Source organism: Juglans regia, chromosome 11, assembly GCF_001411555.2.
Source record: "Juglans regia cultivar Chandler chromosome 11, Walnut 2.0, whole genome shotgun sequence".
NCBI lineage: Eukaryota > Viridiplantae > Streptophyta > Magnoliopsida > Fagales > Juglandaceae > Juglans > Juglans regia.
Window position 1 is genome coordinate 22,828,629 of NC_049911.1, and position 23,921 is coordinate 22,852,549.

At 34.1% G+C, this 23,921-nt stretch overlaps 3 protein-coding genes across 3 annotated transcripts; 2 read left to right on the forward strand and 1 right to left on the reverse strand.

Annotated features, from left to right (window-relative positions):
* Positions 1-246: 246 nt before the first annotated feature.
* Positions 247-6,277, reverse strand: LOC109010931 (elongation factor Tu, mitochondrial). The gene is made up of 12 exons (XM_018991899.2): positions 5,973-6,277; positions 5,178-5,253; positions 4,916-5,008; positions 4,710-4,784; positions 4,188-4,292; positions 3,981-4,071; positions 3,670-3,875; positions 3,149-3,232; positions 2,843-2,908; positions 2,698-2,760; positions 2,019-2,259; positions 247-756 (listed from the first exon to the last, which is right to left on the reverse strand). The coding sequence occupies exons 1-12, from the start codon at positions 6,146-6,148 to the stop codon at positions 686-688; spliced, it is 1,347 nt and encodes a 448-aa protein (XP_018847444.1). The 5' UTR covers positions 6,149-6,277; the 3' UTR covers positions 247-685.
* A 1,750-nt stretch (positions 6,278-8,027) lies between these two features.
* Positions 8,028-9,993, forward strand: LOC109010932 (GDSL esterase/lipase At1g54790-like). Its single transcript, XM_018991900.2, has 5 exons — positions 8,028-8,295; positions 8,557-8,757; positions 8,843-9,009; positions 9,109-9,379; positions 9,478-9,993. Exons 1-5 carry the CDS (start codon positions 8,052-8,054, stop codon positions 9,765-9,767), a joined length of 1,173 nt encoding a protein of 390 aa, XP_018847445.1. The 5' UTR covers positions 8,028-8,051; the 3' UTR covers positions 9,768-9,993.
* A 2,150-nt stretch (positions 9,994-12,143) lies between these two features.
* LOC109010933 (E3 ubiquitin-protein ligase SP1) lies at positions 12,144-18,751 on the forward strand. Its single transcript, XM_018991901.2, has 11 exons — positions 12,144-12,829; positions 13,011-13,063; positions 14,759-14,880; positions 14,975-15,070; positions 15,245-15,382; positions 15,472-15,537; positions 16,298-16,410; positions 16,485-16,595; positions 16,890-16,933; positions 17,012-17,120; positions 18,060-18,751. Exons 1-11 carry the CDS (start codon positions 12,753-12,755, stop codon positions 18,160-18,162), a joined length of 1,032 nt encoding a protein of 343 aa, XP_018847446.1. The 5' UTR covers positions 12,144-12,752; the 3' UTR covers positions 18,163-18,751.
* The last annotated feature ends 5,170 nt before the right edge of the window (positions 18,752-23,921 follow it).

The following is a 23,921-nucleotide window of genomic DNA, read 5'->3' on the forward strand; positions in this document are numbered from 1 at the left end:
CCAGACTTTATTGTGGGATGCCTGATTGATGATACAAATTAAAGCTCAATGGAAAGTTTCTGAGGTTATTTTCAAAAAAAAAAGAAAAAAGAAAAGATCCTATATTTAAAATCATCAATACTCCCCCCATCTTAATTTTTTCCCTACATGCTGCAATTGCTTAATTCTTTTAGCCTTGCAGCTGGTAATAACAATATAACAGTGTAAAAAGACAACACCATCTGAAAGATTTGACAAGAAGGTGGATACAACATAAATCCCAGATCTAATACTTCTTTTTGTTGGGAAGGGTTCCATGATTATTCAAAACATAAGCACTAATTCACAATTTAATTAAGTGGTCCACATGTTGGCAATACTGCATAATACTCCAACCTACTGCATAACTGATTATTCCTAATAACAAGGACAGAATTGTATCAGTAATGATCAAGATCACATTGACCAATTGTGCACTGCAAAAGGTAACAACAAAATGATATCAACTTCCTTTCCAATTTTTCTCAATTGCATCCCCACAAGAAATTTCTCTTTTAGTTCCCAGAGAGAATATTCATCCAGTGTGAACTATGAAAGCAACAACCCCTTGGGATGTGTAACCAAATCCAAGAGATAACAGTCAGGTTTTTTGTTCCCCAATCCGCAAATGAACAGATTAAAAGCTGAAAAATCATCAAGTGTCGTCTCAGCTCAGCACTTTTGCAACCACACCTGCACCAACCGTTCTACCTCCCTCCCTCAAGGCGAATCTTTGTCCTGTTAGATTTAAAACATGGAATGAATTAAGACCTGTCTTATTTAATGCTCCAGGCTCAACAAATATGCCAAATGTATTGAGAAGGAGGGAAACAATTAATACATATCAGGAAATTCTAAACTAACACCTTCAGATAATATGCATTGTCCTATGCATTTAATTAAGTGGAAATGTAGAAACGCAGTCAAGCAAAATATTCAGCTTGTTACACCAATAAGAAAATGTTTTGTATCCATGTGGTCAAATAAAGTGCTAATATATATATATATATATATATATTTTTGATAAGTAATCGATAGCTAAAATATATATATATATTTTATAAGTAAATAAAGTGCTAATATATGAAGATCTGTATATAAGAATTGCATGTCTCAGGTGTCTGCCATTCATGAATCATGTTCATTATGAAAAATGTGCATCACAACCATTGGGCTACAAGGAAGAAGTTCAACAATAGCACAAGAGTGCCAAGTATTATTGCCTATTTTGTCTCAGGTAAATCTTCAAGAAATTCATTAGCTGATTCAATGGAATTAATTTTTTTTTTTTTATTGGAAAGCAAAATTTTATTGAGCGTAAAATAGACAAAGGCCCAAGTACATGGGATATATACAAGAGCGTCGCTTATGCATGCTAGTTTAGTGAAGCTGATTCAATGGAATTAATAATAGTCAATAAGAAGAAATCTGTGTGTATGTGACTCAGCAAAAAAAAGGTGTTTATTCTGTTTATGCAATTGAAAAGGAGAAGAAATGACAAACAATTTACTCAATGACCAGAATTGATGTAATGCACAAGGAAGCAGCAAATCCAATGTCTTCAATTGGGTAATGGAAACCAAGATATCGTCACAGTGAGATATAATCCAGCATAGGGCGCTTAGGCTTAGCCAATCTAATGTCTTTCAATGACCAGAATTCATTACACACAGCACTTAGGCTTGGGGGAGCAAACAAGTAATGAAAGCCAACATATCTTTTGTTTTATTTTATTTTTATTTTTAAAGTAAGAAGTAAAGATTATTGATACGAATGAAATAGGCATAGCCCGTATGCACAGGAGACATATCTTTTTTTTTTTATAAGTAATAAGAAATGAAAGCCAACATATCGTCTCAGTAACAGGTAATAAATACTGAAGGACACTACTCTTTGCAAGAGTAAAGTTATGGTGCACCTTTTATAGAGCCTAAGAAAGATCAACATACAAGTAACTCCTTTAGTTTTACTTTTCGTAAACCAAATTAAGTCAGACATACCTGGTTCAAGTGGAACAGGTGAAATCAGCTCAAATACTGCAGTCACATTGTCCCCAGGCATAACCATCTTAACATTCTCAGGCAATTCTACCTTCCCAGTGATATCTGCAGTCCTCAAATAAAATTGAGGCCTGTAATTTGAGAAGAAGGCTGTATGGCGTCCACCTTCATCTTTAGTGAGCACATATATCTCAGCCTCAAATTTTGTGTATGTTTTAACAGTGCCAGGCTTGGCAATTACCTATAACATAAGAGACATAGCCGAGCAACCTCCCATAAACATCTTCACTATTCAATATCATAGCTCAATGTTGATTTCATAATTTAAATTTAACTAGCACTGCCTACAGCCACGAAATTTTAAATTCTGAGGCAGTCACAGGACACAGACACTACTGTTCAGAATCTTATCACATGAAGCACAATTTTTCTGTTATTTATAATTATCGAAGCAAACACACTTAGACTACTTTGTATAGGATACAACATAAAATTGAACCTGATTCAAGTAATTCAGTTCTCACAAAATACATCAAGAAACTGCACCGAAGATTTTGTCGCATAAGCAGAAGTGCATTTTGAGATCTAAACAAACTACTCTAAGTAACATGTAAGTTATACACGATGCCACCGGGTCCAGCACTTGTAATTTTTCAAAAGCTTGATATATGCTACTTACCTGACCACGCTCGATGTCTTCCCGTTTTAGACCACGAAGAAGGAGACCCACATTGTCACCGGCCTAGTATTATTTGCAAACCCACCATCAGTCTAATATGAACAGTTCAAGACACAAGATAGCTCAAGTGTTATCTATCACTTACTTGCCCTTGGTCTAATATTTTCTTGAACATTTCAACACCGGTGACTGTGGTTTTCAAAGGAGCACCCTGCATGGAGTAGGGAAACAAAAAGACAAGTAAAATACCAAGATATTCCAAACATGGATTTTGAATACAAAGATCTGAAGATCTAAAGGTAAAAAGCCAATTTAAGCTCAAAGGAGGCACAGATGCATCAGTAACGACAGATTCATTATCAGAGTACGGAGCAAATAATCATCTCATTTGAGAATTGACTGCCCAAGGGTTCTGCAGAAATAAGACTACTAAAAATGATTACACACTTACCTGCCTTAACCCCAAAACCTCAACTTCATCACCAACTTTAATAATTCCTTGTTCAACACGACCAGTGGCAACAGTTCCACGCCCCTTAAATAGAAAAAATTATTAAAACTATGTTGAAGTTCTCAAGAAAAATCTTTGTCCATAAAAGTGTATGAGCAGCAAAAGAGTAAAGAATCCATCTTAAGTTTAAAGCACAGAGAATATCAAACAAGAACATTGATAAAAGGCATATAGTCTGAAATGGTCATTTCATAAAAAGGTTAATTGCGGAAATGATGACATTTTCGTAACAATACCTTATTTCTTCACTTTTTTATTCTATGGATCCACTGAAATCAATAAATTAAGTGAAATGCAAATAAAAACATACAGTCTATGCCAACTTTAAGGTGTCCCTCAAATGCAGTAAGGCATAAATCACAGAAGCATAGTGAAAATAAGTAATAAAATTCATTCTCACTCAAATGCAGTTTCTTTCCTAATGAAAAGCTTAACCATTGATGCTGAATGAATGCTTTTACCTGAATTGAGAATACATCTTCAATAGGCATCAGAAAAGGTTTGTCAAGCTGGCGTACAGGGTCAGGAATGTATTCATCCACAGCATCCATTAATTTCAGGATAGCTTTTTTGCCTATCTCTTCATTCGTACCTTGTAATGCAGATAAAGCCGAACCCTGAATGATAGGGATCTCATCCCCAGGAAATTTGTAGAAGCTAAGAAGCTCTGCCAAATACATAAGATTTAAGTGAAACACTTGTTGCAGAATCAAAATTAATCCAAGTGTGGAAATATATATATTTAAACAACATTCTCAAAAAGCCACCCTACCACGTAGCTCCATTTCCACAAGCTCCAGTAACTCAGGATCGTCAATAGCATCGACCTTATTTAGAAAACACACAAGTGATGGCACACCAACCTGCACAAATGCATTCACAAATCCTTATATAGTTTACTCTAAAAGCACCAAAAAATGCATGAGCTAAACAAATATGATGGATAAAATTTACAAGCCACCATTAGAAGGATGCCAACCTGACGAGCAAGCAGAATATGTTCCTTGGTCTGCGGCATGGGGCCATCGGGGGCAGATACAACAAGAATACCCCCATCCATTTGTGCAGCACCCGTAATCATGTTCTGCAGATAATGATATAGGTGCATGAGGGCATACAAATTTTAGATGAAGAGAAATGCTATAAATTAGAATTGAGGTATTATTAATATTCAAATTGAGTAGATGAGCATAAAAAAAAAATATAATGAGAGGTCATATAAGAAGCTATTTGATCTAACTTTTCATTTTCAACTAATTTTTGTTCACATCCAAACCAATATGTGATTTATTTACATAGTCACAAGGGATGCAAGATGTTTAAACAAACACTCGTAAAAGTAAACATAAGTTAATGATTCATGAAACAAGAATAAGCATATATAGATTGATATAATGTGAAAAAGTGAACATAGTTCATCAACGAGTTTATCCTGCAAAAATTTTCAAACGGATTTAGCACAATTCCTTCATAACAAAATGAAATAAGTTATACAGGTTACCTTAACATAATCTGCATGTCCTGGACAGTCTACATGTGCATAGTGTCGCTTAGCTGTTTCATACTCCACATGTGCCTGTAAAATCATTTGACACTAAGGTAAGCCAAAAAGGTCTTCGAGAAGATGAATGGATCTCTTTAAATAAGCAAGATAGAATGGCATGGCAAAAAAAGTGCATGAACAAGATTCAAAAACAGTATTCAGACCGTTGCAATTGTAATTCCTCTCTTTTTCTCTTCTGGAGCCTTGTCAATTTCATCAAACGCAACAGCCTTAGCTTTCCCTTCTTCTGCTAGCACCTAGAAAAGCATCACATGAAGATTTCAGAATCTAGGTTAGTATTCCATACTATGTGATTACTAATCCAGATTTTCATTACTTAAGAAGAACACGAAGTAAGACAAGTAACAAATGAGGAAACAAAAAAAAATACACTGAAGCAACGAAGTTAATAGACAAAGGCCAAACCTTTGTAATAGCTGCAGTCAGTGTAGTCTTCCCATGATCGACATGCCCAATAGTTCCCACATTCACGTGAGGTTTCCTGTCAGTAAACAATGTCAAACAAACTGACAATAGTATACTGGAGACAACACAAGAATTCGCATTTTGCACAAATAAACAAATATTTTCTCCTTGCAAAGAGTTTTGAATTTTTCTTTCTTATCAAATGAAACCTCACCAAGGCAGTGCCCTTTGGACCCACCCTGGATACACTACCCAAGAATCAGTGTGTCAGGAGAATCAATAAACATAATCAATTGGAAATCTAAGTCATAGTATTTCGGAAATAAAAAATATTCATGACACTTAAAAAAAAAAATTACGATTTTCGTCAAATCCAATCTAAACAGAAACAGGGAACATGCTATTTACGCTTCCAAATAAATGAGTATCTTTTCATTTTTAGATCAAACTCGCCAAAGACCATTCTTTATTACCGCCAATGCTACGAAAACCTACTAACTATTTTCAGAAGTGAAATATAAAAGGAAATTTTGTTTATAGCTCCAAAAATTCCCTAAAAATCTCAAAGTGCCGGCTAAATTCAATCACTACACCCCTTTGCTAGTCACCATTTCCAAACCAATTCCACGCCTAGGCCATTACAACTCTCCACCACCACTGTTCGACCTTAATCACATCAATTAACATACATTCCCACATGTACACTAATATATTTCTCTTTTGTAGGTAAAAGAAATTTTAAGCAAGCATACATAGTTATATATATACAATTGAAGAATAGAATATTGGATTTACGTTCGGGTGAAAGTGGCCATGGATCTCCACCAGGAATACGGAACGGAAACCCGGTCATTTCCGGATATGGAATCGGAGAGAGATGAGCGAGCCGATCCTCTACAGCACCAGTAGATTTGGGAAGTGAAAGGGCCGAGGCGCTTGTATTTAGGGTTTCTGAGAGCGACTGAAGCCATTGGGAATCTGCGCGGAAGGAGCAAGCCCTAGAACTCAAGAAGAAATGTGGAGCTTCTTCATACGCAGAGAGAGCGAGAGAGACGGAGGCATAGAGGTTTAAGCGGCTCTGCGATTCGAGGGTTTTAGCTCGTACTCTATGGGCCAGTCTTGAGTTTCTTGTGCCAAACCCCATAGCCCAGATTTACAACTCCAATCCCAGCCCAGCCCATAATCTTCCTGGCCCTTAACTAGTCCTTGTGTAGATTGATAGGAAATCGTTAGGAGTATTTTTATTAAATAGTTTTGGAATATGACCGGTTAGGGATAAAATTGATTGGGTCCAATTTATTAAAAACATATAACTAATAATAAGCCGAGAGATAAAACAAGAAAAAAATAAGTTAAAAAAAGTTGACTCAGATTTAAAAAAAAAAAGACTTCACAGTACAAGTTGGATTTAATCACTCTAATGAAAAAAATAGATCTATAGAAAAATAAGAGATCTTTACAAATGAAGGGACTCTCTGCAATCTCTCTAGGCACAATTTCCATCACACACAGTAACTTTAATAGATCTTTTCTCAAGAGGTATCGTTTTTGACCTCCTGAAATCTTAAATTTCTTTATTATATTAAGAGATATTTGAGGTCATGAGAGTTATGTAAAATCGCTTATCATAGTAGATTTCGCCTCCATACAACACGTGGATGTATGTTTTTATGTCGAATCACGTAAATCTTTATTTTTCTATATTTATTTTTATTTATTTATTTACTATTTATTTTATAGATGAATGTGAAAAGTATCGTATCAAAATTTGAATCACTATCATGGACGGGCAATAATTCTTTTCTCCATTCCACCCTGTTGTGGAAATTTACGTATTAACACAATCCTTATAATCATTCTCATATTATTAAAATTTAACATTTTTTTAGTATTTAATAATATAATATCTTATGATAGGACGTGAATACAATCTTATTCATATTTTAAAATTATTTTAGAGTATCAACGTATAAGATTTGCACTCAAGATGTCATATTATTATACTTTTTACATTATTCTCAGGTTTTTAATAATATGACGTCATGTGAGAGGACGAAAATATCATTTCATATCATCTGTATTTTAAAATTATTTAATATTTAATTAATCAAGATAAAAAAAAAAATAAAAAACAGCATGGCATGAGGTGGTTGTGGAGGCCTCCATGGGGCCATGAAGCCCGATCAATGTCGTGATTCAAACTTGGAAGACACCCATCTCTTACCAAACTTGCAAGGGATTTATCTTTTGACATTCCAACCACACGTAAGTGTAGAAAATAAAAATAAAATAAAATATAGAAAAGAGAAGGCTGATGGAAAGAGAGAATGAGAAATATTTTGAAGGTTATATTTTTATTGAATAATCTTATTTTGACATTTCATTTTGATTCTTCATGTATTTTAATTTTTTTTTACTTAATAGTTAAGGAAGTGATTATTAATATATTGATATTTTTTTTTATATTTTTTAAAAACGTTTTAAAATGATAAAAAAATATGAATAAAAAAATTAAAAAGCTGATTTTAGCTTAGCGGTAACTTGCAGCGGTAAATCCCGAGCAGCAGAGTAGCACTGCTCATTTTTATTATTTGATAATATTTTAATATATAACATATGTTTCTATTTGTATGATAATAACACTAGAAAAATAATGAAAATACTATCAATAAATGATATTAATTGATATTAATTGATTTATACAATAAATTAAATATGATAGAAAATAAATTATAACATTACCATGTATACTAGAATATTATGAATATATTACCAAGTATACCATATATACCTAATATTCTATCGAACAGTAAGGAATGCAATTATATATTGTCACATCCATTGAACCAACCAGCTTTCTTAAGTTGCGTTGCTATGGCTCTTAAAGTCCATATGTTTCAAGTACTGGCCGCCACAACTTTCCTTATCTTCTTGCCTATAACTAGCCCTGCTGCCAACTTCAATTTTCCGGCCGTTTTCAACTTTGGCGATTCAAATTCAGATACTGGTGGCTTGGCTGCAGGAGTTGCTTTCCCGGTTAAACCACCTAATGGACAGACCTACTTCCTTGAGCCATCTGGGCGATTCTGCGATGGCCGTTTGATCATTGATTTTCTAAGTAATGTATCTTTAGACTTTTAGCTAACATTAGATCATGATTTTCATGAGCATGTGAAAAAACCATGCCAAATAGGTCCAGATCTTGCTGCATATAAAACAAATAGGCCCAGAGCTTCAAAGTTACATATTGCCAAAGTATGCTCGAAGAATTGGTGATGTAAAAGACAATACTCCTTTCTGATGTGTTCCCAAGATCATAACGTTTGATTGATATATTGCTGGTTTTTTACCATCTGACTGCATGTTTTATGTGCTGCAGTGAATGCAACGGATCTACCATTTCTCAATCCATATTTGGATTCTGTTGGTGCACCAAACTTCCAAACAGGGTGTAACTTTGCAGCCGGGGGGGCGACCATACTTCCGGCCAATGCAGCCTCGACATGCCCTTTTTCGTTTGGGATTCAGGTTGCTCAATTTGTCAGATTCAAGGATCAAGTCCTTGAATTGCTAGCAAAAGGTGTCGGGTTAAGGATGATGTTCAGGAAAAAGGTTGTATCTTGTCAAAGGACTTGGTATCTAACTTTCTTTTGTGTTTGTTACAGACAAGAAACTTCAAAAGTACCTTCCCTCAGAACAATCATTCAGGCAGGCCCTATACATGTTTGATGTGGGTCAGAATGATCTCGATGGTGCATTTTACTCAAAATCAGAAGACCAAGTTCTTGCTTTGATTGAGATTCTCCTAACAGAATTAGAGACTGGAATTGAGGTTTTCTTAACATCTTTTTGCCCAGATTAAATTAGCACAAGTGTTTTCAGTAAAAATGTCTAATAATCCTTTATTTGTCTTTCTTTTGGTGCTCTTCAGAGATTATACAGTGAGGGTGCAAGGAATTTTTGGATTCATAACACAGGTCCCCTTGGATGCTTACCTAGAATCATTGCAAAATTTGGAACAGACGCATCGAAAATCGACCAATTAGGATGTGTAAACTCACATAACCATGCTGCTAATCAATTCAACATGCAGTTGCATGACCTCTATACAAAATTCCGGCTAAAATTCCCAGAAGCCAACTTCACTTATGTTGACATCTTCTCCATAAAATTCAACCTCATTTCAAATTACTCTCAGTATGGTAAGCCATCATCTTTCATTTTGTTTACCCTTTTTCAAAATCACTTACTTCTTCATTTTATTAGTTGTAGTATTATATTTGAGAAATTTGGGTTTCAGGATTTAAACAACCTATAGCAGCTTGCTGTGGATATGGTGGGCCGCCATTGAACTTTGACAGCCGAATTGCTTGTGGCCAAACAAAAGTTATTAATGGAAGCTCGGCGACAGCAAATCCATGCAATAATACTGCTGAATACGTGAACTGGGATGGAAACCATTACACTGAAGCTGCAAATGAACATGTTTCATCACAGATATTAACAGGAAATTATTCAGAGTCACCAGTCTTGGGGGATTATGCAGGGTATCTTCCAGGACCCAAGTTCTTTGACCCAAAAACACTTTAAAATGGTTCCTGGCGGTGATATCCAAGTACTCTTGGCACCAGGGATTGCAAAGTGGTATTCGATTTCCATTTGTCTTTCTTTCTGGATTGAAGTTGATGAATAATTTGAAGATCATCATGATGTGCTCAGATGTATGCATAGCAGCCCCTAATTTACAATTTGAAAGGGACTTCTTCAGTTCTTTGTCACGATTTTACTGACTTTTAGTGATATAATTCTATACAAAGGTTTATATCATACTTGGATAAAATTTAATTTTTTTTTTTTTTTTTAAAGAAATGAGCAAAAGAATTATTTTCCCTCAGAATGAGTACAAGAAGGTAAGCACACTTCACACCATATCCTGCTTGCAAACCATGCACAAACCACGTGTAGGTCCATTATTTATGATAAATGATACGTGTTGTTATAAGTACGTAAGCACCACGTAATGTTTTTAAAAAAAAAAAAGTAAATACAAAATTTATAAAAAAAAAAATTTAATTTTTTAATAATAAACGATTGCATGACACTCCACAAGTGTATTTAATATTACTCCTTCGGTATTGCAGCTTATCCACAGGTGTTGGGATCCAAAGTCACCTGAAAAGACAATTACCCAGATACCCTGTTGTATTTATCAATCTACCCTCAAAACCTAAAAAGATATTTTTTCTCGTTATTTCCTGTGAAATTAAGTTATGTTAATTATTAATTATGTTTATAATATTAAAATTTTCATAAATCTAGATGAAAAATGCTCGTGTTTAATATAGGTCTTGTATATAGGAGTATAACTGGTCTGGTTCGGTCCAGTTTTAAATAAAATTTAGGATCAAACCGGTATGTACTGGTTTTATATTTTTTAAAACTGATTACGCACCGGTTACCCTCCTAAATCGATACTTCCAGTTTTACAGGTTTTCGGTCCGGTTTTCTAGTTTTTTTAAAATGTAAATTTCACTATTTGTCATTAAAAATTTGTTTATAAAAAAAAAAATTGATTTAAAAAAAACTGTTTTATACTTTTATTAATATATTAGACTATATAATAGTATTAATATTAGATTATTAGTATAGTTATAAGTTATATATTATTATTAGTTATAAACTTTTAGTGATTTAGTATTAACATTTTATGTAATAATTTATAAATTATAATAAGAAATTATTTCATATATGAATATATATGTTATATATAAAATTTCACATAAAAATTTATAATTATACACTATATATAAAACTTATATATATTAATATTTAATATATATAAAATATTTTGTATAAAACTTATATATAAAAATATTATTTTTATTTTTTTAATTAACCGATTCGGTCTAAAAAATCTCGGAATCGGAACCGGATCGGAATTGGCCAGTTTTTACATTTTAAAAATTGATTCCCGGATCGGTTCAAAATCGATAAAACTGATCCAGTTTGATCCGGTCCAATCCAATTTTTCAATTTGAGTTTACACCCCTACTTGTATATAATATATAACAATTGTGTCAATCAAGTCGTTTTAAATAATGTGAGTTGACTCAACTCACTTATGGTATTCAATACAAATGTGCTGATGAGACGTACCATATATCTTCATTTTAACCATCTTTCTTTAAAATGATATCAAGTGATTAGCAACTACTTTATTATTATTTATTTATCTTTCAGTGATTCGATATCCGACAAGAGTACGATTATAATATAGAAGACCTTTTACATTACACACTGTTTATGTCATATAAATTGATTTAAAAAATATATTTTAAAATTTAAATCTTATTAATTAAATTTCATTAAAATCTCATAATAATTTAATATGATAAGAAAAATTTTACTCATCATTCTTACACCACACATCATTTATCTATGAGATTCGTTTATTTTCAGAGATGAGATGGGTTAAGATTAAAATTAAAAAGTTGAATAAAATATTATTATAAAATATTTTTTAATATTATTTTTATTTTAGAATTTGAAAAAAGTGAATTGTTCATTTTATTTTGTGTGGAGATTTAGAAAAGTTGTAATGATGAAATGAAATAAGATGTTTTTTGAAAAAAAATGAGGCCATTTTTTATTTTTTTCTTACTAAATATATGATGTATGGATGATGAGTAGAAGAACTCAATTAATTTAAGAAGAATAAAATTAAAAAAAAAATATAATATGTACTGCGTAGAAATAATGACTAAAATAATTTAATATATTATTATTTAAATGAATAATAAAACTTGCTCCATTTAAATAAATAAATAAATTGTGTTCGCATTAAGACATATAATCGGTTGACATGATTGGCTAGGAAATTATTACAAATAGATAAGAGGAAACACATGTGCGCACGATAAGTGATGGGCACGCAGGAGGTTTATCTTAGCAACATGCCAACATCCACACTAAAAGCACCGTCGTCCTAACCCTTCCTCCACTCCACCGCCTCTGCACTCCACGCATCCGATTCCATCTCTCTCACTCTCTCTTCGTTTTCCCGGTAAAAAACAGGAGCCAGAGACTAAGGTTGTGTTTGGATGTTGAAATGAGTTGAGTTGAGATGATAAAATATTGTTAGAATATTATTTTTTAATATTATTATTATTTTAAAATTTGAAAAAGTTGAATTATTTATTATATTTTGTGTTAAAATTTGAAAAAATTGTAATGATGAGTTGAAATGAGTTGAGAGCGGTTTAAGTTCCAAACGCACCCTAAATTTATAAAGAAGAGCTTATAACAACGAGATATCTTCCATCCCCGGATTCGTACACTTTCTATCACTCTCTGTCTCTTTCTCGGGAGCCCTCAGTCCCAAGCATCTTCCACCATTTTCTTCGTTACTAATCTTTCCAGATTTTTGCTTTGGGGATCGAATTTTCTAAACCTTTCGCGGTGATTTTTATGCTGTTCGTTTTTTACGCGCAATGAGAATGTTTTAGCAAATTTGCGTGGAATTAGGGTTTCTTCTTCGTTTTTCTTCTTCCCTTTTTCCCTTCAATCTGGTTGAATATGATGATTCCATGGAGTGGACTCAGTTGCTGTTTGAGTGCAGCTGCTCTTTATGTTCTTGGAAGGAGCAGCGGGAGGTCTGCTTAATTGCCCTAACTTTTATTTGAAATTAATTTTTTTAGTATGGAATATGAACGCATTTAAATTAATTGTAAATTATGTGCTGTAAGAACCCCACGTATTTTGGTTGTTGTTTAACTTTGCAATTGGTTAATCAGAGTGTATATATATTACTTTTGGCGCTTTATGATGGTACAGGGACGCAGAGATTCTTAAGTCAGTCACCCGGGTCAATCTGTTGAAGGATTTGGGTATGCGGCTTTTTAGGGACTGGAATATTAATTTCTTTATAGTTTTTTGTTGATTTAATGTATCTTGTTAGAAACAAATATTTTTTCCTGGATATTGAATTTATGTTAGGTTGATGTATTGTGGGTTTTCAGACCTTCAATGAGTACGTAATTTATTTCCATGCCATGCTGAATTTCTAATTATTTCCCTGATTTCACATGAAGTAAGGATGTCGAGGTTGTTTATAGAATCCGTTCTCCAAGTGTAGTTAATGGGGCTGGTGCTTCTGCCAGGTTTAAACTTCTGAGCTTTAGTCATTAAAATGGTTGTGTTGGTAACAGTGTATAGTGAAGACTTTGTAATAAATGGAATTTTGCTTTTGTCAATAAATTATGAGAAATTAGTTATCCCAGTTTATGCTCTGCTAGGCCCTTTACGCCTTCTATTGTGAAATGTGATATATGTGATTTGCATGGATGCGCGTGTGCAAGGGTTTAACAAGTTTCTTGATGTTATATTGATGTACATGCTATATACATAGCACCCAATGCCGTCTATGCATTTTTAGAGTTATACTGTTAGCACTCTTGCGCCCTAACTTTATTTATGGCTGAGTTACATTATATTATGATGTCTTTTGGTGAAGAACATGAGAAATTGACTACTTTTTTTTTTTTTTTACTTATAAAAAAATGGTCAATTTCTCATGTTCCTCACCAAAAGACATCACAATGTAACTCAGCTATTGAGAAATTGACCATTTGACATGCACATTATATAAGTTTGTTAGCCAGAGAGAGAATTATTGATGTTTTCCTGTCTACTGGGGCTAGGTCCATATATTATTTATCAACAAGGTTTTTGTTTACCTATCAAAAAAAAAAAAAAAATCATTCAGGTTGATTGGTGATGTCCAAGTGTAGTGGTATGATGCTTTTCTTTCTACTAATGTGATATAATGGTTCTTCTTTCCATTATTTCAACCATAGATTTGCGAGTTGTTATAACAATATATTTTTTTTTGTAAGTAAGAAATTTATTAAAAACCACGTAATTAGGCATAGCCCAAGTACACAAGAAGTATACAAGAGAAAACACCTAATTACAAACTAAAGCTGAAAAACAGCACGAAAGTCATTGGAACTAAATCCATCCATTACAATAACCAAAGCCGAAAGCAACAAAGTACGAAAAAAGAAAGCCCTTTTAATAAAGTCTTATTTTACTTATCAAAAAAAGAAAAAGAAAGCCCTAATCCCATCCACCGAGCGTTTTCTATTATCAAAACAGCATTCATTCCTCTCATTCTAAATACACCACATAAGACAAAGAGGAATCATCTTTCAAACAGCCGCTATTTGATGATTTCCTTGAATCCCTCTCCAACAGGCCAAAAGATTCCCTACACTCTTAGGCATCACCCAAGAAATGCCAGACTTGACAAAGACCTCATCCCACAAAACCCTCAACTCATCACAATGAAGAAGAATCTAACAATCTTCTTAGGATGGCAGTGCACCTTGAATTTTAAAAGTGAATCAGAAAATATGTGAATTGTCCTGCCTTTTCTGGAGGGTTTTAAGTACTTGAGATACAAGCTTTTAAAGGTCATTCCACTTAGAAGTTCTGTTGGGATTTTTTTTTTCATGAGTAATGAGACGAGTCTGCTTGGATATGTTCCATAGTGATGAATTTTGTGTTCTTTTACTTTTCAGGACCATTATTAGATGCTGGGTGTATATTACCTTTGGTTGTCACAATTTCTGGAAGAGTTAGTGCTGAAACCCCAATCAGCTGTGAGTTCAGTGGTTTACGGGGAGTAATTGTAGAGGAAACGGTACACATCTACCAATTCAAAGAAATATTTTTTGATAAGTAAATTTTTTAGTCATTCATTATCTTATGTAACATCATATTGAAATCTATCTCAGGCAGAACAACATTTTTTGAAACACAATGATGCTGGCTCATGGATACAGGATTCTGCTCTGATGTTATCCATGAGTAAAGAGGTTCCATGGTATTTGGTAATGGACTCTTTCTCCTTCTCTCTCAATCTTAGAAGTGCCTCCTTGTGTGTGATTTGGTCTCCTGAATCTATAGCGCCTAATGTTTTGTTGGATGAAGTTGATTTTCATTCCAAGTTTAAGGTCCTACTTATCAGGATTTTTCTTAGTTGCAACTTGGTTCATATATAATAGGATGATGGAACTGGTCGTGTATATGTGCTGGGAGCTAGAAATGCATCAGGTTTTGCATTACCAGTTGGAAGTGAGGTGTTTGAAGAGTCAGGAAGATCCCTGGTACGTGGAACGTTAGACTATCTCCAAGGCCTCAAGGTATGTCTTGTTCATTAATTTGTCCCTTTCTAATTGGTCACACAGATGGTATTTTGGGTCATTAATATGATGGCATTTACATTTCTTAGATGCTTGGAGTCAAGCGAATTGAACGAGTACTTCCTACTGGTACTTCCTTGACTGTTGTTGGTGAGGTATGAGTACCATGGCCCTTAAATTCTAAATTCTTTGGCCTTCAATGGAAGGATATAAACACTATATACTTAGGATTCGAGAAATGACCAATGAAGTAATTAGAATTTAGATGACATATGAATTGCACATATATGGCTAACTCAAATGTATTTTCAGTATTATAGGATATAATCATTTACTTCATAACTGGATGACAAAACGGGGCCTTATTCTTTTTCTTTTTTTACTCTGTCAACATGTGGCCACACAGTAATGCATAGATATTAATAAACCTAGGATATTACGAGGGAGAAGGGGGTGAAGAAAAATCAAAATGTCCTTGCATATGATATCTATAAAAATCTTGATTCATCTGGTATATTAAAAGGTTCTTGCAAATGATGCCTATAGAAAGCTCCATGCATGTGCTACCACTTGATAAGTCAATTGTTTTGGTATTACTTATATATATATATATAAGCAGTTATTTTGGTAAACTTGGGTCTTTCACCCCCTTAAAATAATATTATCAGAAGAATGTTCAAAACAAATTTGGTCATTCATGGAAAGAAAAAAGAAAAACTGAGGACTTTAATATATTAAAGCCAAATATTTAAATGAAATGGAGAGGCATTCACAATGCATAAATACTTTTAAAAAGATCTACAAATCATATACATGACCAATTTTATCCATCTTGTGGTCATGGATGATGAATCTTGATGGATTATGATTTGATGTTGGTATGTTCATCTATTTGTTGTTTAAATTTATGAATAGGCTGTCAAAGATGATGTTGGAACAGTTCGGATTCAAAGACCCCATAAAGGGCCATTTTATGTTTCTCCCAAGGCTATTGATCAGCTCATAGCAAATCTTGGGAAGTGGGCAAGGTGTTGTGCTTGTACATACCTGCATTTTTTTTAATATTTTTATTTCTTTAATGTAACTGAAATGTGTTTAACAGGTGGTATAAGTATGCGTCTATGGGTTTGACCGTGTTCGGCGTTTATCTCATCGCTAAGCATTCTTTCCATTATATCATGGAGAGAAGGCGACGTTGGGAGTTGCAGAAAAGGTATACTGCACTGGTGTTTATCCTTGCTGTTTGAAAACTGAAAACAAAAGTTATAGTGATCTCCTTTGTATACATCCTGTGTACTTGGCTTATGCCTATTCTTGGGAATAAAATCTCTTATTACTTATAAAAAAAAAAAAAAAAGAACACTGAAAACAAAAGTTATAGTGATGAATCTTTTTTAGGTTCACTTTTATACACTGTAGTTAAGAAATCTCCTCTTTTCATCAAAATTCTGATTATCATATAAAGAGATTTTTATTTCTTTCAAGAGAGTAAATTCTGAACATGTAGGGTTCTTGCTGCTGCTGCCAAGAGATCCGGACAAGATAATGAAGGTGAATGTTGAATGACTAAACTGTCACTTCTGCAGATTCTCTTTCGATATGGTACTGAAATCTGCAACTCATTTTCAGGTTTAACTGAAAAGCCTGCCAATGAATCAGATGGTGCTATAAGAGACCATCTAATGCCAGATATATGTGTCATATGTCTTGAGGAGGAATACAATGCCGTTTTTGTCCCGTAAGAAAACCAGCTGTCTTTTCCTTGTTCTACTGAAAGATAAATGCGTTTCTTCATCCTAAATTTTGTCATCCTTAGTCTCGCTTGTTAGGTGGCTTACTTAAGTAACTACATTTAAGCAGGGTTGATATATGAAACCATTTAAAATGTGTCACATCAACAAGCGTAATTGGAGATGACAAGATCTAAGATAAAGATTAGCATTGCTCTTATTGAAATGCCAATCTGTCTGTGGGGTGGTTAAGCTCGAATAACTTGATGGACCTTAGCCATGCATGACTGTCTGGTTTTGTTTAAGCAGACAAGTTGCATTATAGCTACTATGATTTTGAATGATAATAATAATAAAATCCCATAATTGTGAATGCTTGCTGCATAATGCTAGTAGTGCTGTCATTAGGAATCCACATGACCACAGATGCAGGAGTACGGATGCCATGCACATTTTTTTTTAAAGAATGCCATGCGCACTCTTCTGTGTGTAAGCTGGGCACTTTTTTTTCCCTACTTTTGAGCTTTGATTGTAATATTTTACTTAATATGATATACACGCCCGCGCGCGCACACAATACAGGATAAGTTTTTACTTAATAAAAATTCATATATAATTTATGAATTATTTGGAGAAAAAGCTTGGTAGCCAAGAATTTTGTGCTGCTCAGCTCTAGTACTTGAGAGCAAAAATTGGAGTTTGAGTTGTATATAACAAGCGCGTCGTTGGAAAATCATGTGATAGAGTGGTCTGAAAATAGATAAACTGAATGTCTTTTAAAGGGGGTATATAGTGCATCAATAGGTCGACGAACCCTTATATGAGACAACCAAATCCACATTTAACTTTGCTTCCTCAAGAATTCTCATGTTCCTCATCCCCATTTTGTGTTGCTTGACTATTCAAGAATCAAATTGAACAAATGACCTACTGGTTATGATTTTCAGGTGCGGTCATATGTGCTGTTGTACAACGTGCTCTTGGCACTTGACCAGCTGTCCTCTTTGCCGACGACGAATCGAGCAAGTAGTGAAGACATTCCGACATTGATGGTTGGATTCATCAATTCGAGGAACCATACTAGGTGATCAGACCCAAATGATTGGGCTTCCCATGCGAGAATCTGAAGGCCTCAAATGGTCTTCATTATGACAACTATGCCGAAGGTAAAAACTGCAATCAGCCTCCCGAACAGCTTCTCCCTCAGCAAGTTTAAAGTATACTTCTACAGCCAGATAACAATGTAAATTATAGAATCAAGTCATTGATGAGTGTCTTGTTGGGATCTTCTTAGCTGTAAATGATCTACAGCTAGACAACCCCGTAAATTGATGTGATTCATACAAATTTGTTGCAGCTACCACTTTCTTTTGCCATGTTGCTCAAGTAATTGATGCCGTGGCAAGAACTCATTTTATATCCAGTGCATCTCATATAGCATAAGATGACTAATCTGTCGCCATCACCTTGAAGTTGGTTGGATATTATGAATTGTTGAATGTACCTCTACCTCGCGAAAGACATTCTACTATCTGCTTAGTTCTGAGGAGGAGCGGTGGTGGCAGGTAAGTCTGTATGACATATAGATTTCTTGCAGTGTTCTACATGATCATTGGATATGGCCAAATTGATTTTTCTATTCCCTTTGTGAAAACACATTATCTTCAGTATCTTAGTTTTTATTTATTTTTTCATTCCTAATGAAAAGAATTGGTTGAACTAGAAAATATAGGAAAATATTGGTGGACATGATATCTTGAGATAATTAAAGAGGTAATGTTACTATCAATCTGTTTATCATTCTATTTTGCTTTAGACATGACTTATGAGGAGTTAAATCATCCATGGGTGCTCACAAAAGTTTCTTGAGTTTTCAATTTTTTTGACATGTTAGATGTTGGGTTTTCCAAAATTTACAATTGATGTTCAAATTTTGATTGGTGTAGCATTAATATCGTGTGGCCAATCAGAAGTTGTGGCACAACGTATCAAGTCAATAACCTCATTAAAAAGTACCCAAAAAACTTAAAATGGTGAAAAGAAGAAGAAACAACCTATGGGGAGGGAGGGAGAAGGAATTCCCGCTCCCATAGATGGCCCCGCAATTGGTCGCTCTGGAATTTTTCTTCTTGTTTTTATGGTTTTTTCCCTCTATTTTTTTTAGGTTGCTAATGTGGTACATGACATTAATGTTACATTATAAGTGCGCCGTTAGAAATTTCAAGGTAAGTGTAAGGAAATTATTCAAATGTGAATTTCACGAAACTAATCGATTCATACATATGCAACAAAAATTTATCTAATCCTAAATGTTAGGGAAAATATGTGAAGGACATTTCAGGCTAGTTAGGATAGTGAGATGTAATGAGATAGTTTTAGATGAAAGTTGAAAGTTGAATAACATATTGTTGGAATATTATTTTTTAATATTATTATTGTTTTGAGATTTTAAAAAGTTGAATTGTTTATTATATTTTGTGTGAAAATCTAAAAAAGTTATAATAATAAGATGAAACATTTTCTGTATCTAAATGAGACATTCATATTTTGTTTGTGTTCACATTAGAGAGAAACATCTACCCCTACTACTACTGCTACTATTCTTTTTTCTTGTGCTAAGATTGAAATTTGAATGAGAAATTGGTTTCATACAAAAAAGAAGTTGCTTAGGGGTGGTGGTTTAGTTAGAATCATTGGTAAAAATGGAAAAGAAAGAAAGAAAGAAAGAAAGAAAGAGAAGTGGAGCGAAGTTCCAAAATAAAAGAGCAAAAGTAGGTTTTGAAGATGGAATCTAAATACCAACTCGATCGAGAACCTATTACAAATGAAGTCGTTGTCAAAATGAATAAGAGCCTTAATTTTATAACAATGCATAATCATACTGCCCTTCGTGATTTCACATTGTATTTATAGAAATGCATTCTTTTCTTGCTTCCCAAGCCATGCACTTTTAATACAGGAGAGAGAAAAGTCTATTGATTCTTCTTCTTCTAAACTTCCTACGGCCTACCAACACCCCCAAAAAAAGAAATATAAAAGGTCGAAGAAAGGGCAAACGAAGTCTCATCGTGAACATAGCCAAGTACACAAAGCAACAGAAACTGTCATACCTCTCACGTTGATGGCTCCATGATGCTGGTCTGGCAGACCCAAAACCACCGAGTTTGGAATGTTAAATCTATCCCTCACGAAGTTTAATTCGCGACGGGAGACAGTATAAGACCATTGATGGCACTAAAAAATCAAGCAAGGAGCAGGCCCCTCTCCAATAGTAGGGTTAGTTGCTGCCTCTTCCAAGCGAGGGGGAGGGTCGCGAGGTCGTGAAGATCTGGCTCCATGGGAAGAAGACGGAGGTTTACCTTTGGAAGAAGCCATGGATTCACAAGGAAAACTAAGAGACAATGCACAGAAGCAGAGCGCTCGAAAAAAGAGAGGGAATGCCAAAGAGAAGAAGTGGGAAAAATGGGATGTCTGAAAATGATAAATAACCATAATAGTTAAGTGGGATATGCGAAAGGGCGTGAAGGAGAAGCGACGTCCTAACAGTAGGGCATGAAATGAAGAAAAACTCAAACAACGAAACGATGCCATAATTACAAGTCCTATCACACTGTGTGTGATGAGACTTCACGGGATAACTGGAAGGGGCTTAATCCTCTCCCAGGGGCTTGTTGGGTTGTATTATGTGCTTGGGCTATTGCACTGCCAGATAATTTAGTTGATCCAAGGCCTAACCCAATTCAAGCATATTCTGGCTAGCACCAGAGGAAAAATCGCCCGAGAACTTCGGGATAAAAGAGCTATTGGCTCATTCAAAGATAAACTAAGCCTTAATATCTCGAAGGCTTGAATTTCAAATAACGGGTGAGATAGTTATCGCGTATTAACAGGAAGCATCGTGAGCTTTATTTATATCATCCAGGAAAGATTATGAACCCATCTAAATGAATTGCTAGAGAGATCCCATTACCTTCACTGACTTAGAGCATTAGCATTGAATTATGCAAATGCAAATATAAAATTTGCATAATATGACATGATTATGCATTTAGCTATTCCACTCAAAACTTATTCCCACATTGGATTATTCATCTATTAGTCAAAATAATAATAAAGTATTATAAATTTAATAATAGTTTTTTTTTTCAAATTTTTTTGTTCTATTAATTTTTTTTTCTAAATTAAGAGCTACATGGAAATATTAATATTATACAATATGAGACTTGGAGTATAGAACCATTAATGATACAGACATTAATTGAAAGATTAATACAATCGTTCAGTATACAACAAATAATGCTCTTGATGCTATAGGAAAAAAATTGGGTTTAACAATTACTGCTATTAATGCAACAGGGAAAAAAAGGAAGGAAAACGAAACACAAGTGCTGCTGGAGAGGAAGAAAACGTGGGAAGAAATGGAAAAAAAAAAGAGAGTTCAGTAGAAGCCAAAACTGAGGGAAGAGAGAGAGAGAGAGCTTGCAAGGAAGAAAATAATTTTTATTCCCTTTGGTTATACTACAGTGACTATCAAATATGACACAAAAAACTAATTTGCTGTAGCTAAAAGTCATCTATTTTTCCATTTGCATAATCCAATGCAACACATTTTGGGATTTCATTAGCCAAACTCTCAATTGGATTTGCATTTGCATAATCCAGTGAGAGTGCTCTTAGGCCTCGGAGGCATTCCCATGAATCCCCAAGCCTCTTTCCTCTTTAGTTGAAGGTGATCGTGTGTGAGAAGTTGTGAAACATGTCCTTACACTATAACAGGTGATGCTTTTTGAGGCGCAAGAAAATCACCACAACAAGGTAGTGTTCTGCTAAAAATACCCTTTAACCACGTTTATTTCATTGTAGACAAAACGTCGCGATTTTACGCAGACATTTGCCCCGATTTTTGCCGATACCAGAACCATCGCTGATATGCAGTATTTTCGTCGATTCACACGCTGAAAAAGCCATAAACGGAGCTGTTGTTATTACCATCCAACGGAATGATTTGGTCACCGCAAAATCGCACCAGTACTCCCTGCAATCTCAAGTTTGTCGCGATGTTCACCTCCATTTAGCAATTTCAAAAACCGCCAGGGAAGTTACCTGCGGTGTAATCGGCCACCAGAGAAAAAGTGGGAACCCACAGGTAATATTATTCATGGCGTTTGCCCAAAACACCGATTCCCAAAATCAAGTGAAGTAAATTTTTTTAGGGTTTTTCGGCGTATTAGTGATTTAATTTAGGTCTCAAACTTTTTCCACAATCTAACAATTGTTAAAGTAATTCTCTTAATTTGGGTCTAAAACTTCACAAAATTTCACAAATTTTATAAAAATTCTTATATTTTCTAAAAATTCTATATTCATGATGATCTGTGGTGTTTGAGCATGATTTGCGCTGGATGGATTACAAATCAATTGCTGCCAAAGTAATTGGCACCATAAACATTCAAGGTACGTTTGAGCACGTTATTCTTACTTTTTTAGCTCCATTGGGTCTATAGATTATATGATTTTCCTACACATGATCATGACACACACAAACACATGCCTTATATAAAATACATCCTGATCAATTTGGCCGCGCGTGTTCGGGCCATAACCAAGCATTCAAAACCATAGTTTAAACCAATGCTTGCATATGGTTTTAAAACATTCCAAAAATCAAGTAAATGCATCCATACAACTTCAACTAGAAATTGCATGCACATAAAACCAGTAGAGAGGATGCTATAAAAGAAACTGGAGGGCAGTTTCTACTTATTGAGATTATCATCTCATTAGCTAGAAATTACTCTTTCAAAGGTTTATATTTGATAACTTAGTTTAGCAGTCCCACAATGCATCCATACTTGCTATTTCAACATGCCATCAGTTCTACTATCTCTACATGTACATAATGTACATACTCCATAGGAATTTTTACTGCCAAGTCCAAATTTTGGCTAGAACTTCAAGTTTTGGCTATAGCATTAACATTTGGCTAGGTAAATCCACATTGGACTAGCCATTAAATTAGTCAAAATAATAATATAATTCTATTTTTTTAATAATATTATTTTTTAATTTTTTTTTATATTTTGTAATTACACTAACTATATATTAATTAATAATTTAATTTGATACTTAAATTATTATTTTCCAACTATTTTTTTCCTCAACCTATTATTTTTTATCTATAAAAAATATAGAAATTGCAAAGTACAATATAGAAGAAGAACTTGAAAACTAAGGACAGGCTTTCAAGTTGGATGAGATTTTGTCGAATAATTTATTCGTTTGGTCTATGTACAGGAACTCGCTAAGTATGACCAGCAGGTGCTTGTCACTGTGGCTCAAAGCCAAAGACTTTTTGCTTTAGCTAGTCTAATGTAGATAAATTTGAGACAAATGAGATAAATATTTGGATGACACTGACATTTGGCTAGGCCAATACTAGTGCTCTTAAGAAGGACAGCCATCAGCAGCAGTTAGCCATCATTTGATTTTATATATTACTTTTTGTATTATAAGGAGAAGCTGCCAGTAGCTTGTGTACTTAGCCCCTTGATGTTGAGCCAGCTGTATTTACAATTTTTGAGATAAAGACACTCCATTTTGATAACATGGACACACACACACACATATATATATAAATATATATATAAATATATATACTTGATGTTGCCAAAATCTGGATTTTAGGTCAAACTTGGAGAAGATTATGGCATCACTTAACCTGTGGATTAAATCATTCTTGTTTGGAATAGGGTATCTAATCCATTCTAAGACTTTATTCAAAGGTTTGTAATTTATGACTAGACGAGGAG